At 38.7% G+C, this 19,872-nt stretch overlaps 1 protein-coding gene across 1 annotated transcript in view; it reads left to right on the top strand.

Annotated features, from left to right (window-relative positions):
* The first annotated feature begins 545 nt into the window (after positions 1-545).
* FRMPD2 (FERM and PDZ domain containing 2) overlaps positions 546-19,872 on the top strand; it is a 62,092-nt gene continuing 42,765 nt past the window's right edge. The window contains exons 1-10 of the mRNA XM_058810973.1: positions 546-573; positions 4,851-4,991; positions 6,810-6,967; positions 8,412-8,477; positions 9,590-9,775; positions 10,634-10,760; positions 15,025-15,109; positions 16,955-16,997; positions 18,854-18,925; positions 19,598-19,772. Of these exons, the coding sequence (XP_058666956.1) occupies positions 546-573; positions 4,851-4,991; positions 6,810-6,967; positions 8,412-8,477; positions 9,590-9,775; positions 10,634-10,760; positions 15,025-15,109; positions 16,955-16,997; positions 18,854-18,925; positions 19,598-19,772 (1,081 nt within the window). The remainder of the gene's footprint in view (positions 574-4,850; positions 4,992-6,809; positions 6,968-8,411; positions 8,478-9,589; positions 9,776-10,633; positions 10,761-15,024; positions 15,110-16,954; positions 16,998-18,853; positions 18,926-19,597; positions 19,773-19,872) is intronic.

The raw sequence follows: 19,872 nt of genomic DNA, 5'->3' as shown, positions 1-19,872 counted from the left end.
TTTTCTTGTAACTTTTCATTTTAAAAGATCTTTCAGAATTGGCAAGCCTGTCTTATTCATCTGCCTCTATGGAACTCTTTTCAGTACTTGTTAGCCCTCCAACATCCTAGTAAAGTGTCACTTCAAGTTTCCATATTTCCTGGTCTTGAAAGCAGATTGCTTGAAGTCTTGCTGACCAGCACCTGAGGTCCTCTGGATAATTCCCTTCTTTCAGAAAGCTTTCTTTTCCCCCACTGCATCTTGCTGTCACTAATACAAGAAATTCTGCCTTTTGCTATCCTGAGGATTGAGCAGGACCTTGGGTTTGGTCATTTTTAAGGTGCTTTTAGACTATCAGGTAGCACCTGAGACTTAACAGGGACTGCTAACATAGCTAAGAAATTGGAGTACAACAGATGAAAGGGATAGAAGGCTAAGGAAAATACCATGTCTAGAGAAAGATGCCTAAAGACCATCTCTTTGTAGACTTGTGTCTAGTTTTATCAGTATATCCTCCAATGCCAACTAGAAGAAGCAATTCCATGTCTCTAAAATTGCTCTTGAAAATGACTGATGGACCCTCAGGCACTGCAGGTAAATTAAGCACAATCTGTATTAGCCAACTCCAGGCATGTCCAAGTATAGTGGGTCACACCAGCTTCCATGGACAGTTATGAGTAGGGAACTTCTCCTGGATACAGTGGTGCAAATGGAAGTTACACTCCAAGTTCCTCTCACTTTTCTGTCAGCACACACCTACACTCCTTCAGTGAGGTTCATGGCCAATGCCAGCAACCTCTCAGGTCTTTCAGAGTACCTGGTTAAGTGGCCTCTCTCTGCCTCACCCTAGTCAAAATCAATTAGTCATCTCATTATAATAGAGGGGCTGTGATGGGCATATATGTCCAAACCATAAATAGGCCTTCCTAGACAGAATTGTTTACAAAACTTACATTTGTTTACACCTTCCAGCAAATTAAGAGTTGGTTAAGTTTACAGATAAGTATTTTGCAATATACACACACAGAGCAATGAAGCAGAACTGGAAGTTCAGTCACACAAAAGACAAGACCTCGGCATAAACAGCTTCCAGGCAGTAAAAATTTGAAAGGCCTTTCTGATTTGACAGAGGCCCTTCCAGTTCACAGAATGCTTGATTCCTACCAAGGTTAATCCTTTGTTGTTGTTGTAATTGCTGTTGTTGTGTTTATACATAAACTATTTTGCCAGAGTTCTCATTTCCAGTTGTTCTTCAGGATGTCCAGATGGGACAAATCTGTTCTTGTTTCATGCCTTTACAAGAAGACCTGAAACAAAGTTGACTCCATATTTTCGAAAACTAAATGTGATTTCTCCTTCCTTATCATCTTCTTCACTGGTGTGTCCTATGATCTCCTTTCATCTTTTTTCACCATCATCCAGATAATGGATTGACTTTCATGCCATAAAACTTACTGTACAGCTAAACCTACTCCCCAGTAAATTCCCTCTGATAAGTGGGAATGAAAAGGGCTCTCATGTAGTTAGAAATCCAACTGACCCATTCCTCTAGAGAATATTTAGTGAACTTGACTGTGTTTGATAAGGGAAGGTCAGTTTTCCTACAAAAGTAATAGTTTTTAGCTCTTTTTATTTCTTTACACAGTAAACAAAATAGCAAAAGTAAAGACAAAGATTACCCAAAGCCAAGTTGTTCCTTTACATTTTACTAAAGAAGACTGCCAAATCCAATAAGGTGACCTTGACATATGAAATTAGTAATGCACAACTGTTGCTAAGTGTAAAAAATTTTCAGATGTAAAGCAGTAGATCATTTACTTTCACAATGAATTCAATTTCTTTCATTGATTCCAGTTTTCAATGACAAAAACTTGCATATATGATAAAACAAAATGCACCAAAATCTACCAATAAATTCTTTTAATAAAAAGTGATAACTAGGCAGATGTTGCTGGCAAAATAATGGGTTAGCCTCATCCCAATTAAACTTTTCATATCTATGCGAGAAGAGTTGGAAAAATCTGTTGGCTTAAGAGAGGCCGCATAATAAATAAATAAATGTGTTGCAAAGATTAGAACAGGGAGGATATTTTAGGCTAATTTGGATGGTACTATCTTCTTCCATAGACAACAGCAAAATCAGCCTTTGACCTCAAAACACAAATTGGCACTGGAAGCTCTTTATTACTTTTTCCAGTCACAAAAACATTAACCTCGATATCCTGGCCAAACTCCAAACTGGCTGATTACATTCTGCTGCTCTAATTTTCCTCTGCAGGCTCAACCAGATCCAGCATAATTTCCTGATATGTAGTGTTACTGAAAAAAAAAAACCCTTTTTTCAAAGTTGCTGTCAATTTTTCCTTCTTGCCTCCTCATTTGTATGCCTTGTCTTACGAGTTGTAGGTTGTTTGAAGGTCAGAATTGTTTGGTTCTGGATCACAGATTTTACTAAACTGAGGGACTATGAACATGGCCAGTGCTGCAATGATAACAATATCTTTTCATCCCTTTTACTCTCTTGTAATACACATAGTGTAGCCTGGCTATAGTTTTTTCCCCAAGCACTCACACAGTCAGACTTTTGTTAAATATCACATCATCTCAAGAATCAGAAGTCAAAATCACAGCCTAAAGATACAGGGCATTCTGAGTGTGTTTAAAAACCAGTTGCCAATTTGATTGTAAAATAGCACATTGCCTAACTCCACCTTGTTTTAAAGCAATAATTTGTTAAAGAGATTATGATTTCCATGGCCATACAATCTAATATTTTTTCAAGAAGCTTGGATATAACTGATAGCAGAATTCATTTAATTCATATTTAGTATTGATCTGAGACATTACTTTTACTCTTAGGAAAAAAACCATTCTCTACAAAAGCATCTCTGGTATAAATGCTGATTTCACTTTGGTTCTATAAAGCTGCACACCTGCACTTTGGGTAGTTTCTTACTGAGTAACTTAAACTAGTTAGAAATATCAGCACTGAGATCACTTGGTATAAGCGCTTCTATCTAAAACAGAGGATGCAGTGCTTCTTCCCCCAGCACAGTCTCAAATAAAACAGCACTAAGTACAATCTGGTGGATTAAGTGGGTTAAGTGAAATGCTATCACAGTAATTTATTATTAAGAGAAATGGTGATGGCTTAGATTAAGAAGATTTGTCTGTCTCTTCTAATTAAGGTTAGGTTTGTAAGAAGCTTTACTGCCCTTTGAAGCTACAGAGACTAAAATTAGGACTCTGGTTCCGTTTAAAATGTCACTAGGTTGGTCTATAATCCTGTGGTCGTTGCTACAAGGGATCATTCCTTCTATGTTGTGATTCCTTGTTTGCAGGATAGTGAGCCGGGACAAGACCCCACGAAGCAAAGTCTGATCAGTCTGTTAATGAGCAACCAGCTGGTCCTACAGGACACTGTGATGCTCTTCCAGTTACCTCTTGAGGAGTCCATACTGAACGGGAATTTGGCAAAGCAACGAGCTATAAGACACAAAGAGTTCCATTGCTGGCACAGAGCAAATGGTGGCAGCAAATGGGCTGTGTACAGAAAGTGAAGAAGTTTGGGGGGGCAAGAGCCGTCCTCAGGCTGTGAGTGAACTCATTTTACAGTGGTGTTTACAATCCTGCATGTGACAGCAGCATCCCAGGCTATAGTGTCCTCACTGCTGATCTACAGACAATGTCAAAACTCAAATCAGTAAATGGATCACTTCTAACTTTTCTTATTATTCCCCTATGTACACAGCATCAAATGAACCTGTGGGGCTGTTACAGGAGAGAAATAGCAAAAGCTGTTCAAAAATTTTTAGGAAATTTGAAGATTGGATTCAGTTTTCCTTAGTGATGCATAGACCTAGAGCAGCTCTGACTAGAGTAGTAAATTACAGAAACAGAAACCTCATTAGATGGAAAGATCAGGTGCATTTATGAAGAACAAAGCCCTCTTTGAGAATATTTAGCATGACAGAATATTTGAAGGAAAAGTAGCCATGGTGCTTCAAGTCAAAACTCAGTTTCTGATTGGCTGGGATATTAAAATACTCCTCCAGTAGGTCGGACATGAAATTATGATTCACTACATAGTGCCTTTCTCTAAATGATCTGAAGCTGTGCTTCAACTGAGACAAAATAGCATAAGTGTGTGGATGCACATTCTTCTGCTAGGTCTTATGTACCTGTCAGATAGGACAGTGTGCTGGGAGCCACTAAATTGCTATTCAGTAGTTTAAAAAGAGAATAATCTTTTAATTTGGTTTAGTGAAACAAAGCAAGTTTATATGTGTATTGGAAGGGATGAACTGCAAGCACTGAGTCTCAGATATGTGAGTGAGAAAATCTCTAATCAATTAATTCAGTAAGAATCTACCAGCTTTTACTGTTCAATCTGTTGAGCAATTAATGAAATTTAATTGCTCTGTTGCAATGTTAATAAACTTTTTATGTTACAGGGCATATCTTTTGCATTGTATTTTTTTTTTCTTAGATAAACTCTGTAATGTTTTTATAGACAGGAAAATCCAATTAAGCAGCAAAATCAATCACCTGTCATTCAAATAACCACTCATAAAATCTGAGCAGCACATATTCATGAAGGACCTCCTGAGTAAAAGCTATTTACTCTCCACAGAATCTTATGACTGCTTTCAAATGAGGAGTGAAAGGGCTCAAAAAGATTACAAGAAGTCACTTAGTTCAGTCCCCTTTATTTACTCAGATTAACACAGGGATAAACAATACCCACCTATTCTGAACAAATAGAGCAGGGTGGTTCACAAAGTATTTCTTACAGTGAGAGAAGGGTACAGGTATAATCAGTAGGGCTTGTCTTGTGCAGTTCAGTCTATTTTACTGTGTCCAAACCCCAGTATCTACTGCAGCAGGCATGAGCAGTTCCTGTGTGACATTGGCTGAGGTCCTGTGGGCAAAAGGAAGCTCTCTGGAGGAAGAAGAAATATGGGCACTCCTGCACCTGTCCACAAGGCAGCTTCTGGAGGATCTTCACAGAGGTGAGGTGACAAACATCTTTATAAGAGTTCTTACTGTTGGAAATTAATTATTGAGCTATTTTAATTCTTTTGAGTTTGTTTGTTTGTGGGGGTGGGGTGGAGACAAAAAACTTAATGGCACTAACAGGGTATTGCTAATAAAAGTAAGAAATCTTTCAGTGCTGCTGGGATTACGTGCAGATTGCTCTGCCTACACAGAAGATCTTCACACAGTTTTGGCTTTTTTTTTTTTTTTTTCAAATTAAACATCAAGTAGTAATTAATCTAAGTACAATTATATGCAGACAGAAGAGTCCTTCCTGAAGTCTGAATAACATGCACCCAGAGAAAGTGCAGTGTCAGCTAGGCTCATGTCCTTCATGGACTGATAGAGAAGGGCAGACAAATCCACATGGCTCTCCATTCAGCTATAAGAGATTTTATCCTTGATGATAATAATGTAACTTATCATTATGATGTTTGCTTGCCAAGCAGGCCAGCTTGAGAGAGCACAGAGCACAACTGAGCAACAACCAGAGAGCACAGCTGAGCAACCTGTCACATTTGGAGAACTGTTTATGTGAACGGGTATTCTTTTTGAGGGGAGAATGGATGAGATGTGTTCTTACCTCATAAGCATGTAGAATCAAAATACAAAATAGAGAAAACAAGTGATGTGTAACTTCTACTATAGCTGGAGGAGTGAAAATTCATAAATTCATTACCAACTAGTTTTTAATGGGCTGGAACACTATAGGAGGTTGACTATACCATCAGTTCCCTATTAACTGGTGTAACAAGGGGATAGACTAGCCCAGGAAATACAAGCACCATAAATGTGCAAAGGAGTGAAGCACAGAGATACCCACCTGGATACATTCAGCATAGGTCCATCTATTGACTGTGCCGGACACTAAGCTGACACTATGCTCTTCTGATTGCTGACTTACCAAAACATTTTTTTTTTTAAGAGATAATCAGCCTATGTTCCCTATGCTACACCAGATAAATTTAGGGTATCAGAACATGAAAACTAAACCAAGAAGAAGTAGGGGTGTACAACCAAACTGGGCTGCAGGCCAAGTGTTAGGCTGCTAAAACTTGTCTTTAGGGAGCTCAAGTCCAGAAGTGATGTCAAGCTGGAGTCATTCTGAAGCTGAATCCACAGTGTTCCAGCTATTTTGAGCACAGGGAAGGTTACCTGCCAGTGCATAGCATCATCCCAGTTGAGTAAGGCATATCTCTGACTCCACATCTCCCAATTGCAGCTATATTGTTTCTGTAATCAGCCTCTTTTCAAGGCTAATGCTGCCACATTTGCTGTGCTGTGCATGGTGCAATAAATCATGCCAGATCTCATGATGATCAGCACCACTTGGCACAGAATATTCCTGGTGTGCTGGGGCACTGCCAGGTTAGGCAGGAATGCCACTCGTTGGCTGGCCAGCCCTGCAGAAGGCCAGGTATTCTCCACTAGGATGAAGTACAAGCTGGCTGGCTGTTCCTCAAACAGACAAGCTTCCCAGCATGTGTGACTTGTGTTTGCATACAACACTACAGAAAACATGCAAGGAGCAGAAGAGAACACTAGCTGAAGGTACTCATGGTCAGAGAGCCCAGCAATCACCAGGCAAGGCCACAGTGACAAGGCAGGTCTGAGGTCAGGCTGGGAAGTCAGTCTGTGGCTCAGGACCAATAAGGTCCCCAGTCAGGCAAGTCATTCTGGGTCCATCTTCAGTGATGAGTTTGGTTATACAGGTGAGATGCCAGAAATATGATTTTCTGAGTACAGTGAATAAACACTAAGATCTTGATTTTATCAACTTCAACATTTTTCAGACGCTGCCATCTGTGTGATTTGCCCATGGTCAGTACTACTGTCTGCTGAAGGAAATTTGTTTTTCCAAAACAATGCATCTCAGACAGAAGCTGCCCCTTTCAGTGCACCAGAATTGCTCCACCGCCCAAGTAAAAACCAGCACTTTGGACTAACCAAGGTGAGAAATATTGCAAAGTGCATGTTGACAGCACTTCATGAAGACAAGCTTGTGGGTTTTAATGCAATTTGCCAGGCATCTACTGTCACATCCCATTTCTAATAAAACTAATCAAATTAGGCTATAGTTAGAAAGATGTTACATGTATCTTGCAGCTTATTGTTGGATTAGCATGCATGTCAACATCAAAATCAATTTTGAACATCAGTCCCACAGGCCTGAAGAAATGTATTATTTGTAAAGGCCTACAGAAAGGAAGAATTTCTATGGAATGGTGTTCAAGCAGATATGGTAATTGTAATCTCAGAAGCAGCAGGACTGCAGTATCTGTACAATCAGAGGGTAGAAGCAGTCCCAGGAAGTCAGAAATTTGTTCAGCTTTGTTAACAAATGAGTCTGACAAATGAGTCTCTCTGGAAAGAGAGTAAGATATAGCATTCAGGCACCTTAAAGTTTTAAATACCACTCAGACCACATACTCCCCTCAGGCAGAACACAGTATTTTCAGCTTCCCACACAACTGACCACTTAGACACTATAGGCAGAAAAATGAAGCTGTGGAATAGGCAGCCTTATTCCAGTAATTATTTTCCTGCATATAACAGCTAGTCAGTCCCACAAGTAGGGGAGAATTTTAATCAGCAATGGGAGAGCTTCAAAATTAAGAAAGGAGTTCAATTTTCTTTCCCTACTTCTGGCGTCTTTGAACAGAGGGCAGTCTGGCTCAGCTCCTCAAGCTGAACAGTACTAATGATGCCAAGATGATTTTTTTGCCTTTTCTTTTACATACATTTTATATAACTTTTGTGTATCCTCAGAATTCTTAGCATGCATACTTGTAACTCCTTAAGTCTGATAACTTAGCATAGCCCAGACATCCTAAAGGCCTCAGAGTAGGAGGCCAGAATACCCTATGCTGTCTTGGGAAACCAAGGTCCTGTCTAGAACATACCCTGTAAACTACAGATTCAGCCCATCCAGGGGGGAATTCATTGAATGGGGAAATATCACATCATTCATCCAGGCCTGCCACTGGGGCACCCCTGTGAGATATGCAGATTTGTAAGGTCTATAAATTGTATACCAGTGATCTGTCGTGTGTGTGCATTGTGGCACATCTCGCCTTGGCAAAATGGTGCACCATAACGATCCTTATTAAAACACCAAGACAAAAACTCCTTATCCCTTAATCATGTCTAGCTCTCATTTTTTTAAGACCAGGAAAAGACATCACTAATTGCATGCAACCTAGTCCATAAGCTGAGTCACTATTTTACTTTTAGATACGTTTACTCTAGTTTTTATAAAAAATCATCTATATGATTCTGTGACTTCTGCCATTTTGTGACCATAGACACAAAGAGATGGTGTGTCTATTATGAGGCTTTCCTATACTGATTTCCTGTATTGATTTCACACAGGGTTTCCTTTTCTGTTTTGACAGATGCTGGTGTATTCCTTAGGAATGACCCTCTATTGGTCAGCAGATTACCAGGTTCCTCCAAACCAGGCCAGTAACACAAAAATTTTTGTTTTCATTTATTCTGGTAGGTTTAAACAATGAGAGGCATAGTCTTAAGTATCACTAAGAGGGGCTTTCTGTTTTGGACTACCAGAAAAGAATTTAAGAGCTTGTGTGAAGGTCAGTCTTCACCAAAAATATCAGTTCACACAAATCAGGGAATTTAGTTGGAGCTCATCTTTTCTTTCCTTTCCTTTTTTTTCTCCCCTATGTTTCTTCAAAAACCAGCAAAGTGGTTGAATCTTATCCTTGGAGGAATTTAAAAGATGTGTAGTTGTGGCACTTAGGGACATGACTCAGTGGTGGACTTGCCAGTGCTAGTTTATGATTGCACTCAATGATATTAAAGGTCTTTTTCAATTATTCCACGATTCTATTATTCAAAGTGAGACAGGACTAAAACAAAAACATCACGTTGGCATGATTGTGATACTGTGCATATTTGTGTGCTTTTTCAAAAATAGAATGGAAGCATAAAGCTAAATGACTCCCCTTATTTCTGAAAAAATTCTATCAGTATCTCTGCAAGCTGAAATTACAAGTTTCTTACCCAGAATCCTTCCAAAGACTTGCAACATACATTTTGCTTCATTTCTATATTGATGCTTTTGGTTGCTTGTTCTCAATTTGGAGAGCACAGATTTCTAGTAGATTTAACCCCCCCTTCACATTCTTCTAAGAGAAAAAGCTTTATAAGCTAAATGGCCTTAAAATATAAGAATCTGGTCTCTATGACAACAGTTGTGGCTGGTAAAACTCCTCACCTTTTTGAAGCTAATGCTACCACATACCTTACTTCCATGAATCTTAGATTCACAGTCTAATTAACAAAGCTCTGGAGCAAACTGAACTGTCTGTCACCAAGAAGCCCCTATTGGGGCAACAATCATTCTTGGAGGTGCCAATTCCCTCCACGGCTATCCTGGATCCCATTTATGGGATCCCACTAATCTCATGCTGCTTGTCTGGAATTCTCCCAAAGTCTAAAGGAATTCAGTGCATGTTTCTCACCCACGCTTACAGAAATTCCTGATCCCAGTTTACACAGGATTTCAGTCCCCTGGGAGATGTCATTTAACAGTACCTCTATTTTGACTCAGTCCCTCCAGCTGAGTGACCAACTACATACACTCTTGCTGACACTGTGTGAAGATCTGCCACATAGAAGACTTTCTCCTGAATCCATTCTGGAAGCATGTGAAGCACATCAGAAGGAATCTGCTTCCTTACCAGCAAAATTCTACATAAAGAGAATGGTTCAGTTTGCAGTGGGAAGTGTCAGTGAGGTAAGTACTACTCTCACACTCCAGTCATCTCCTTTTCTGTTGTGAGAGAGGTGCCCAGCAACATGGGAGACAGGTGAGTGACTGCCAGAATTAATGTTTGTATGGATTAAGGAAGTGAGATTTGGTTCTAAACTTCTAGGCAGGAAATTGTGTGGGCACGTGTACAAGCAAATAAAGCAATGAAGCCATCTCACACACCACTTCTACACTCCTGGGAAGTGATTGAGCTTTTGTACTTACAGTATCTTAATTTCTTTAGTTAGTACTGAAGCAATGATAACCTTTACAGAGACCTCATATTGGCCAAAGTAAAGGACGCTACACAACGGTAAAAATTTCTCCATTGCCATTCTGGTTTCAGATCTCATTTACATCATGTTAGGAAGTTAGGTCATTGTGCTTGTGTGGAACTGAATATTTGCTGTGCAATCAAACTTGATCACATGAGATCTTTAAAAATGAGCAGATAAATTTTTTCAAAATTTGAAATATCAGAAACCATTTTTGTTGACAAGCTGAATGACAATGGAAGAAAACACACCAGAAATTTTTTGTTTTCAGTCAGTATTCAATATGATTCTGAGAATAATTTTTCCCTTCCACTCTTTCCTACTCTCTTTGCTACTGCAACAGAGGGTGTCCCCTCTTAAACTTAGCTAGCATGAGAGCATGGAACCAACGTATGAGAGCATGGAACCAACATACTCAGTCCCACTTTGTGTTACTCTGAGAAAATGAAGTTGCTTATCCAAAGCAGATCAGCAGCCTCTGACAGCCAGAGGGCAAGGATCGCATCACTTTGAGAGTCTGAAGTTCACATATCATATGACAGTGACTTTGAATATTGCTGCCTTCCAGACGGAGCAGGTGGTCACTGAAGACAGCACAGCCTCCCAGCTCAACAGAAGTCACGTGATAAGGAAAAGACTGCATGAAAAAATATCGGACACCTCAACACTGGCATCCCAGATGAATTTCCACCAAGGTAAAGAAAGATTTATAACCTGAACTCTCTAATAAGGATACAGACAGCCTTTTCTGTGTCTTTCCCAAAGTAGATGGATTGTTTAATTTCATGCTGTAGTGATTACATGTAGTGTTAGATAGGACAGTTACCGCTGTACATATAAATTACTTCATAAAGGAAATACTCTGAGGCAAGTCAGTGAGGTTTCTTTTCCTTATTTCCACAAAGGACAGTAGTCTCAGGGCTGTGAAGCAACGACAACAAATCAGCTTGCACAGATTTGACTCTTAAAGCACTTTGCATAAAACCTGTGCATATAAAGCTCCTCTACTTTCAAAACTGCTTTTGTACTTTGCATACTCCAGAGTATTTTTGTAGGTGAGGTTCTGTGAGATTATCTTCCTGCCATTAAGGAATATATATTCATCTTTCTTATTTGATTATTCAAGCAAAGATTTGTGGTTTCTTTTTTTGATTTTAGTTTAATTTTCTATTCAAAAGATGCTTTATAAATTCATACATGAATTGCTGGAGTGATTTCAAGACAAGGCCAAATCCTGCTCACTATATATATAAAACAGTATATACTAATTTTTTATTTAATTTGACTAAGATCAAGATTTATTATCTCTCAGAGTAATTCTATAACTCTATAAGTAATTCTGTCTTTTTTCTAGTGTCCACACTGTACTGTTCACTTTGACAGAGATCTCTGATTTTGGAGCAAGGGGAAAGCTGGCCCAAGCTACACAGGATTTTTTTTTAATATACTCAGCATTAGGCATATGAACAATACAATTCCTATTCAGTAAATCACACATATGCTCCGTGAAATCAGCCAGAATCAAACACAGACTTAAATATATCTGGAACATTTTATTAGGTATTATTTCTTATAAGAAAAGGGGATTCTTTTGGAAACATACAGAAAAACTACTCCCCAAGGCATATTGGTTCACTCACTCAAGAACTTGAGCTTGTAGATTCACACTTGCAAAAGTAGATAGAAATTCTTCTGCTGCCAAAAGGGATGGCCCCATTTTCAACCCCGTATTAGCCACAAATTCCTGCCAGTTTCCTTACACTAGTTCTAGGGATAATGTATCTGGTGAGATCTCTGTGTTTGTCCGTGACTCAGGTCACTTGACTTACACTTGCCAAAGGACTTCAATGAATTAGACTGTCAATTATATTGAAAATGTGTGAGCTGCACTTTGCAAGACAGCATTCCATTTCTTCCTTTTTTTAAATTAAAAATTATGTTTCAGAGATTCTGTAAAAGGACAAGAGAGAATGAAAACAAAGCAAAATCGTTGTGCAAGAAAAATATGTACATCCTAATGAATTAGGATGACCCATTTAATGGAATTTCTGCATTCGACTCTGGTAGTGGATTCTGTTTGGACATTGTCCAACCAGCACACAGAAAGAAGAAGCTACAGCTCAAGGTTTTGGACCTCAGAGTATAAGGAATAAGAACTTTGCAGGTTATCTGCACTTTGCAACCTTTCAATTAAATATATAGAACAGAATTAATGTATTAGATTTGTTTTATATGGAATAGTTGAGAAGTATGAAAGCAAATTTTGGTCAGAATAAGATTATGAAAGTAATAGAATTAAGTTTCCAAGCTTTCCTCAGTCTTTAAGGAATTGGAGTCAGGGTTAGAATACAGAAGGATGAGGACTATATAAAAATTAGCCCATCCAAATGTTATTTACATTAACATGCAAATACAATGACTTATAATAAAAGTATATGATTCACCACATTTCCTTCCTGTTTCCAGACAAAGGGCCCAGATTAATGAACTATAGTCAATCAACAGAAGATTACAGACAACTCTCTGTGGATTATAGTGACTCTAATAGTATTTCTGAAAGTACATCTTTGATACTGTCTAACCGAGGACACAGGAGAGGTAAGATTCTTAAAAAAGATTATGTTTGTGAATTATGTATTCATCTCTTTTGTCCCCTGAAGTGTGGGACTGACCACATACTAGGTGATAGTTATTCCTATGCAACTTGTGGTTATGTGACTTGGGAGGTATATTTGTGCTAAATTGTAGAGCAGAAAGATACTTTTATATTAGATTCTTTTTCACTTGTGTCTGACAGTAAAGCTATATATTCCCTGGTTACCACGTAACCCCATCAGCTCCTTCTTGCTTCATGCCCCCTTTGCCAGGTAAAGCTGCTCAGCAGGTCACAAAGTTTGACATTATGTTTTTAGCACATGGGGTCTTGACACAGAAAAGGTGGAGCTACCCCTCAAATGCAATGTGGTGGGCAATGTCAAGATGCCAACTCCAAAATCAGTTGGATCTATAAATAATACCTAAGAGTGAATGTTCTATGAGGACATAACTCAGAGAGAAATTAGGCACATCCTGGGAAAAAACCCATCATGTCTTAGCCTCTAAGCCCTAAGCCCTCAGCCCAAGGATGAGGAAAGGGAGGTTACTCCTGTTAATGCTCTCCTCCTGCAAGGTGCTTTTCTGAAGCTCCAGAATTGCAATCAATACCAGCAGCAATAAAAACCTGAGACTGCAGCTGCTCCATGAGTGACATACATGCATGAGTCACACACACAGTCACACACAGGGAAGGTAAAGTCAGAATAGAAATCTGTTTTGTAAGCAGTTTAAAAGACATTTTAGTCATAAACTTGCCAAAGGCTCATTGCAGTGACTTTGTGCATATCTCAGTCTCCACTGAAACACTGGTAGCTGTGCATACTCAGGATTTTGTAAGACAGGATTCTAAAAATACATGAGTAAACACAGAATGTGAGAGCTTGTTTGTCACAGACATTCTTTCATGACATAATATATTTTAGAAAAAGCATTCTTCTATGAAAAGAAATATTACCATCTAGTAGAGCACCATTATCAAAGGAAATGAATATCTCTATCAAAACTCTACATTAGGAGCTCCTTGAACATATAGTAAATCTACAGCATCAACTTCTTTGAAGAATACATGTTAATTTAATGTCAGGTGTGTGTTGGATTTGTGATAAAAGCATGGCAGTCTGGCCACTGAAAGTAGCCAAGTTGTCCCACTGCTATAACAGCTGATATAGAAAGACTAAGGGGAATTTTATGGTCTTGTCAAAATATATTTATGCAATTATATTAAGACCACAGTGCAAGCAGAGAATTGTGTGAGGTTTTCTCATTAAAAAGCATGCTTCAGGATTGAATCTTAACTTTGGTAACTAGCTTATCTCAAATCTCACATTTTGTCACTACCATCTGCAGCTTGAAAAATCCCCACATGTTTATGCTTATTTTAGCAATGGGACTGTAGATTTTCTAAGTTTCAAAATTGCAGTTGGTTGGTTGGTACACTAGAATTCAATGTCACGTTTTCATGTTGGAATTCAGAGTGAAGTCTCAGGGTGTAGTGCATGAATATTTCATCAAAATTATTCTACTTCCATGATAAGCTTCCACACAGCTTATCTTACCACCTCTATCATCCTACTTATGTAATAGTTTGATATGCAATTCTTCAAATAAGATCAATGAAATGATCCAAGTGAACAAAAATTTAACCTTCTCACCCTTCCCTAAAGATTTCAAACATCTCTGCTGATACAGGAAACATTCATAGAACTACCACTTGAATAACCCTCTCTGGTTCTCCCCCTAAATTTCAACCTTCATCTATTTGGCCCAAGCACACCTGTCCATTTTGTAGCAACAGAGATGACTGAAGGTGAAAAACAATGCAATCCTTATTTGCTAAGGCCCCACAACCCATCCATTACTCCTACTGTGGTTTTTATTTTGTTGTAAAAACATTCACAATATATTTAACATAGAAAGTAACCAGGGGAGTACACACAAACATTTTCATTTATTTGATTTTATATTCTACTCTGATTAAGCCAGAGAAGTTTCATGCTTTTTTCTGCCCATTTTATGCCTGAAAATAGAAGAACAAAAATTGGGCATAATTTCTGAAGAGAAAAAGCTGATTCACAAATTACCCCCATAGAGATGGAAATGACAGCCATTGTACCTACACAGCTGTTTTCCAAATTACATTCACATAAAGGGTTATGAAGAGGAAGTAACAATAACTAGGGAACTGGGAATACTGCTGGTGTAGAATTCACTAATCCTATTAAATAGCCATTTATCATGTCCAAGCAAGGACACAAGAGAGGAAGCTGCCAGTCTAAATTTCTTCCCTGTTGTAATTGTCCCAACATGTGATGCTGAGTGCTGCTACTATTGCTTGAATATTGAAATTTCCTTTATTTATTGCAGGAAGAGTTCCAGAGACACACAGATCATGTGACACCACACTTAGTGGATCAAGGACAGAAAGCAGCTACAAGCTCTTCATAAACAGGTGAGCTCAATTCAGATTCTACAAGATGGAAGCTGTTTTATAAGCAAGTGAAGCCAGGAACTAGTGTGGCAATGACAGTATCAGAAAAGGCCTGAATTGTATTTGAGACTGTTTTGCTTATAGATACTATTTATATAGAATAACTAATAAATACATATTATTCTATTATGTAGAATAAATAAATAATATTCACCTATACTTGGTTTGGTTCCAAGTGGAACAGTCCAAAAGCTCCAGTGAATGGAACTTGGGCCCTGCACAATACATACCAAACAAATTCAGGATTTCTACATTTACTCTGCACCACTGTGTCCTGCCAGATACCACAGGCCACCCAGAACAGCTGCCCCAGCTGTGTCTGCACCAGGCAGGGAAGCAGCACTAGCCCTCTGTGACTGAAACAGATGGGAAGCTGCTCCACAGAGACTGTGAAAGGATGGATTTGATGATCTTAGAGGTCTTTTCTAACCTTACTAATTATATAGTTTATGAAGGGAAAAATCTTTTGAAAATGTATGAATAGTCATCACTTTTCATGTCAAGGCATTCTGTCAGAGTCCTTATTTGTCCACATTCAGATTTTGGATGTGGTCTTGCCTTGCTGTCACATTAAAGTGCTGTCACACCTTAAGTGTTCCGGAGTGGTTTATGTCAGACCATGTATGTAATGTATAATTTTCATTTGCATTTCCACTTCAGTGCTTATACTGATTTCTCTCACTTGTGTCAGTCATACCCAGCCCTGCACCACCACTGTACCTGAGAGTTGCAGGTAACCCAGGGTCACCAGCAGTAAAGACCTCTGCTCTGTCATGAGGATTAGCCTCATTTGAGCCATGGCATGGACAGCAGCCCTGTAGACATTGGCAAAGAAAACTGAGGATTGTACAGCTGATACTAACTCCTTTTCAAAAGCCAGGGTAACTCCACTGCTGCCAAACAAGAGTTTTCTAGACTGGGTGTTAGCACCGTGCAGCTCTAGTCATGGCTGCTTCCAAAGGAAGAAGAGATGTAAGTACTGTCAGCCTCTAGGCACCACAAAGACCAGAATCCCACAGTTAAGCACCATGTAATCCCTACAGTCATCCCATTTAAATTGGGTTCCTGACCCAGTTAAACAGGAGTTTCTTCTTTTAACATGAGTAATTCAGGCCCACAGGAAATGCTCAATTTAGATCAACTCCCAATTAAATGTGTCCCAAGTAAACAGTTTGAACTTCCTGATAAATCAGCCATGATAATCTGGGCAATATGAGATATCCCAGTACACCTGTAAAACTGCAACAAGAGATTGCAGGATAGTAGCTGCTTTTGTCAAGAAAGAAGTTTCTGTCTACTTGTCTAACTATACACATACACTTATATTTATACATGTGTTCAACAGCATCTATATATGCTCACATGGAAAACACCATTACTTTCTACATTAAAACCAAAGAGAGCTTTCTGATCTGAGATTTCACACACCTTTTTCTTAATTAAATTGAAAATTCCCTCAGTTACCTAGGATGTTAATTTATCCTAATGAATTAGTATTCAAATAATTTAATTCCCATTCTTGGAAGATTCTGAATAATGAAACAACAAATGTTAAGGCTTTCTGAAGCTTTTTTCTTGAGAAAATAATAAATGAGGAATTTGCTTCATCCTGTAGAATTCCCAGAAGGGAATGAGGCTACAGTCTTTGCCTGTTGGCTTCACCAAAGTTAAACCCGCTGGACCTGGCTCACCAAATCAAGAAAAGAAACAAACCTGACTCTATTGAATCAAAGCAGAGTTAAGATTTATTTATAACGGGCACCAGTAATATTACTCCTGGTAAATTATTTCTCTTTTTCTCTAAAGAAACATTAAGGAGCTTATAGCAGACATTGCCCTGGACTTCATAGTATTCCAGTAGTTACCGTACCTTAAGCTCTCTGTCCCCAGGTCGCTGTTGGGTTGACTGCATGTTTTATATTTTCCTCACTATGGCATTTCCCTTGGAGGTCGGTGAGCGCTGTAGAAGAAATCCCGGCTGGAACTCAGAGGAACGGCCGACAGAACCTGCTGAGCTTGGGCTCCACCTTCTCCGTGTCCACAAAGGACTACTCAGCAGCTGCTGCATCACAGAAATGTTTCTTCCACAGGAAGGAAAAGGTGAATGATGAAAAATATATAAGCTGATTTCAAGTAAATATCACTAAAGAGAAGCCTCTCATCTAATTTTTGTTTGACAGTGATGTGCATAATAACTACTGACTCATCTTATTAGATGAGTATTCTAAATTGACAGACTCCAAATTAGGCATAATCCAGTTGTGCTGTCAGAACTGAAGGCAGTGAAAGCAATTGTTCATAAGGACTATGCAAAAGCTCATAATTGAAACCTCTCTGACCTACATATGATTTCTGCCAGCATCAAACACCATATGGACTGTTTTCACCAACCACTTTCACAGCAGCTTCAGAATAGCAAAAAAATTTACAGAGACACTTTACCCAAATGTCTGCCAGCCAATGATGCTGAAAGGAGTTAAATTTTTCTACAGTGCATGTCTGGACAGAAAGCATGGGCTGGCAGTGAATGTGCCCAGACAGTAGTTCTCCTATTACTACTTGCTAAGTTGTGGTAGGACTCTGTTAAATGGAAAGGATAATGTTTCTTTAAATGGTACGTTGTTTTGCAATCTTTTCCGGATTGCAAAAATTCAGAAATAACTGAATCACAGAAAACTCCACCATGATCCTTCATATGGAGTTTTCTGTTGTGGAACTAGAAGGGACAGGTTTCAGGCTGATGAACCCTTTCATCTCCTCCCAGTTCAGAACCTCAATAGTGACCAGTGACAAAAATTTGGTCAAGAGCTTCGGTTAGATACTCTGGAAAATTATCTTTTCTCATATAAATTTTGTTTTAAATTTTCTTATTATGGTTTTTGTGGGGAATATAACAGCCTTTCACAGGAGTTCAGCAACTGTTACAACATAGTGTTAGTCCCTCTTTAATGACTGCATTGTCTGTTGGTAGGACCATAGTATTATTAAACTATTTTTTTTAAGTATCTAAATAAGTCAAGTTACTAAGTCATGGTGAACAGCTGGAAGGATTCACATCTTATTACTTGAAGACATTTAATTCTTTCTGTCTGCTTAAGAGATCTAAAAGCATAGATGTATCTGATGAAAAGTCAATATATAAAATTAGTTGAGGTGGATACTCAGCAAGAAAAAAAGACCTTAAAACTGTTGAAGTTTTTTGAAATTAAAACAAAAGAATACAATGTCTACTAATAAGAACCTTCAGTCAGCCCTTATTATGGGGAAGAAAGCAGCTCTGCATTCCAGTTTAGTTCATAGGGAAGCTGGGTTTATTCAATCACAGCAGTGTGTATGTATGTGTTTACATGTCTGTGACTGTCCTCAGAGAATTTGGGAATCAAATGAGTAAAGGTCTCAGAATAAATTAAGTTTCTATAAGTGTCATGAAAATAGGTGCCTTGCAAAGGAAATGGATCTTGATTAAGTGCCTTTACAGAAGAAAAGGTCTCAGCATGAGCTTACCTCTACTCAGACCCTGGAGAGTCCACACAGGAGAGACCCCAAACAGAGAGAAGCCATCAGTCAACATCTGCACCTTATTAGACACTGAAGTCAATTAGGCCCAGAATATAGAACAATAGAAATGGGTTTTATTGATACTTGTGTTCAAGATCTTAATTCCATTAAGAAGACTCACTAAATTTCTAAATTGCCTCCTTGCAGTTTTCAGGTCCAGAATTTGTTATTTTGTCTAGTGAGCCACCCGTGACCTTACAGCTGCCTGGATCAATTGTGGTAAGAATGAACATTAAGAATCTAGAACTAATCCAGTGACATTTTAGTCAGGGTTCTTTGTAAGTAGCACCTGAGCCTCAAGCCAGCATTTTCTCCATGTCCTCCTCTCAAAACTAGCTGGAGTTCCTGCAGAGGTATTGAGACTTGAAAGGATATGCTTTAATTATTAGTGCTTTTTAGTTATTTCTGTTGGTGCAAAAAAAGCTTAATTTATCCTTCTCGGCTAAGAATGCTCACTTTAGCCCTAGAGCTATGAGACAAAGACGGTACAGCAAATCTGCAATATGACATCTAGTTCCAATGTATGGAACTTGTCCAGCTTGCAAGCACATGCTTTACTTTTCATCAAGATAAGGTAGAAAGTTGACAGAGACAGCAGTAAAAATGAGAGCAAAGCAAATTTGGAATTAGCCCCAAATCTAGAATAACCCTGGTGACTGGAGAATTTGAGTATGCTCAGCTGTTTTGTTGTGATTCTTTGGGTTTTAAGAAAATTAGAAAGGTTTGTGATATTAATTTATGAGAGGGAGACAGAGAATAGCATGGTGTGGTGCCCAATTCCATCAGGTTGCATAGAGACAGGCTACTTGTGAGCCTCAGTAATAAAATGCTGTGGAACTTGCACTGCTTGTACTTGGCACTCATTCTTCATTCTTTCTTGCATGTTCTTAGACTAAAAAAGGGAAATCCTATTTGTCCCAAAGGGATCTCAATGTGATTCTACTCAATGGGCAGTGCCTTGAGGTGCAATGTGACATCAAGACCAAGGCAAGAGATGTTTTCAACACTGTGGTGGCATATGCAAACTTGGCGGAACATTTCTACTTTGGCTTGGCTTACCTGAAAGGTAATGAGACAGTTAAGTACAGCTCTGTCCCTCAGTGCCTCTATAGTTACTTTATCAATGAATTCCAGTAAGAATTCATCAAAGAATCATTCAAGAATTC

The sequence above is a fragment of the Ammospiza caudacuta genome, chromosome 9 (genome assembly GCF_027887145.1).
Source record: "Ammospiza caudacuta isolate bAmmCau1 chromosome 9, bAmmCau1.pri, whole genome shotgun sequence".
NCBI lineage: Eukaryota > Metazoa > Chordata > Aves > Passeriformes > Passerellidae > Ammospiza > Ammospiza caudacuta.
This window is presented reverse-complemented; position numbering and strand designations above follow the sequence as displayed.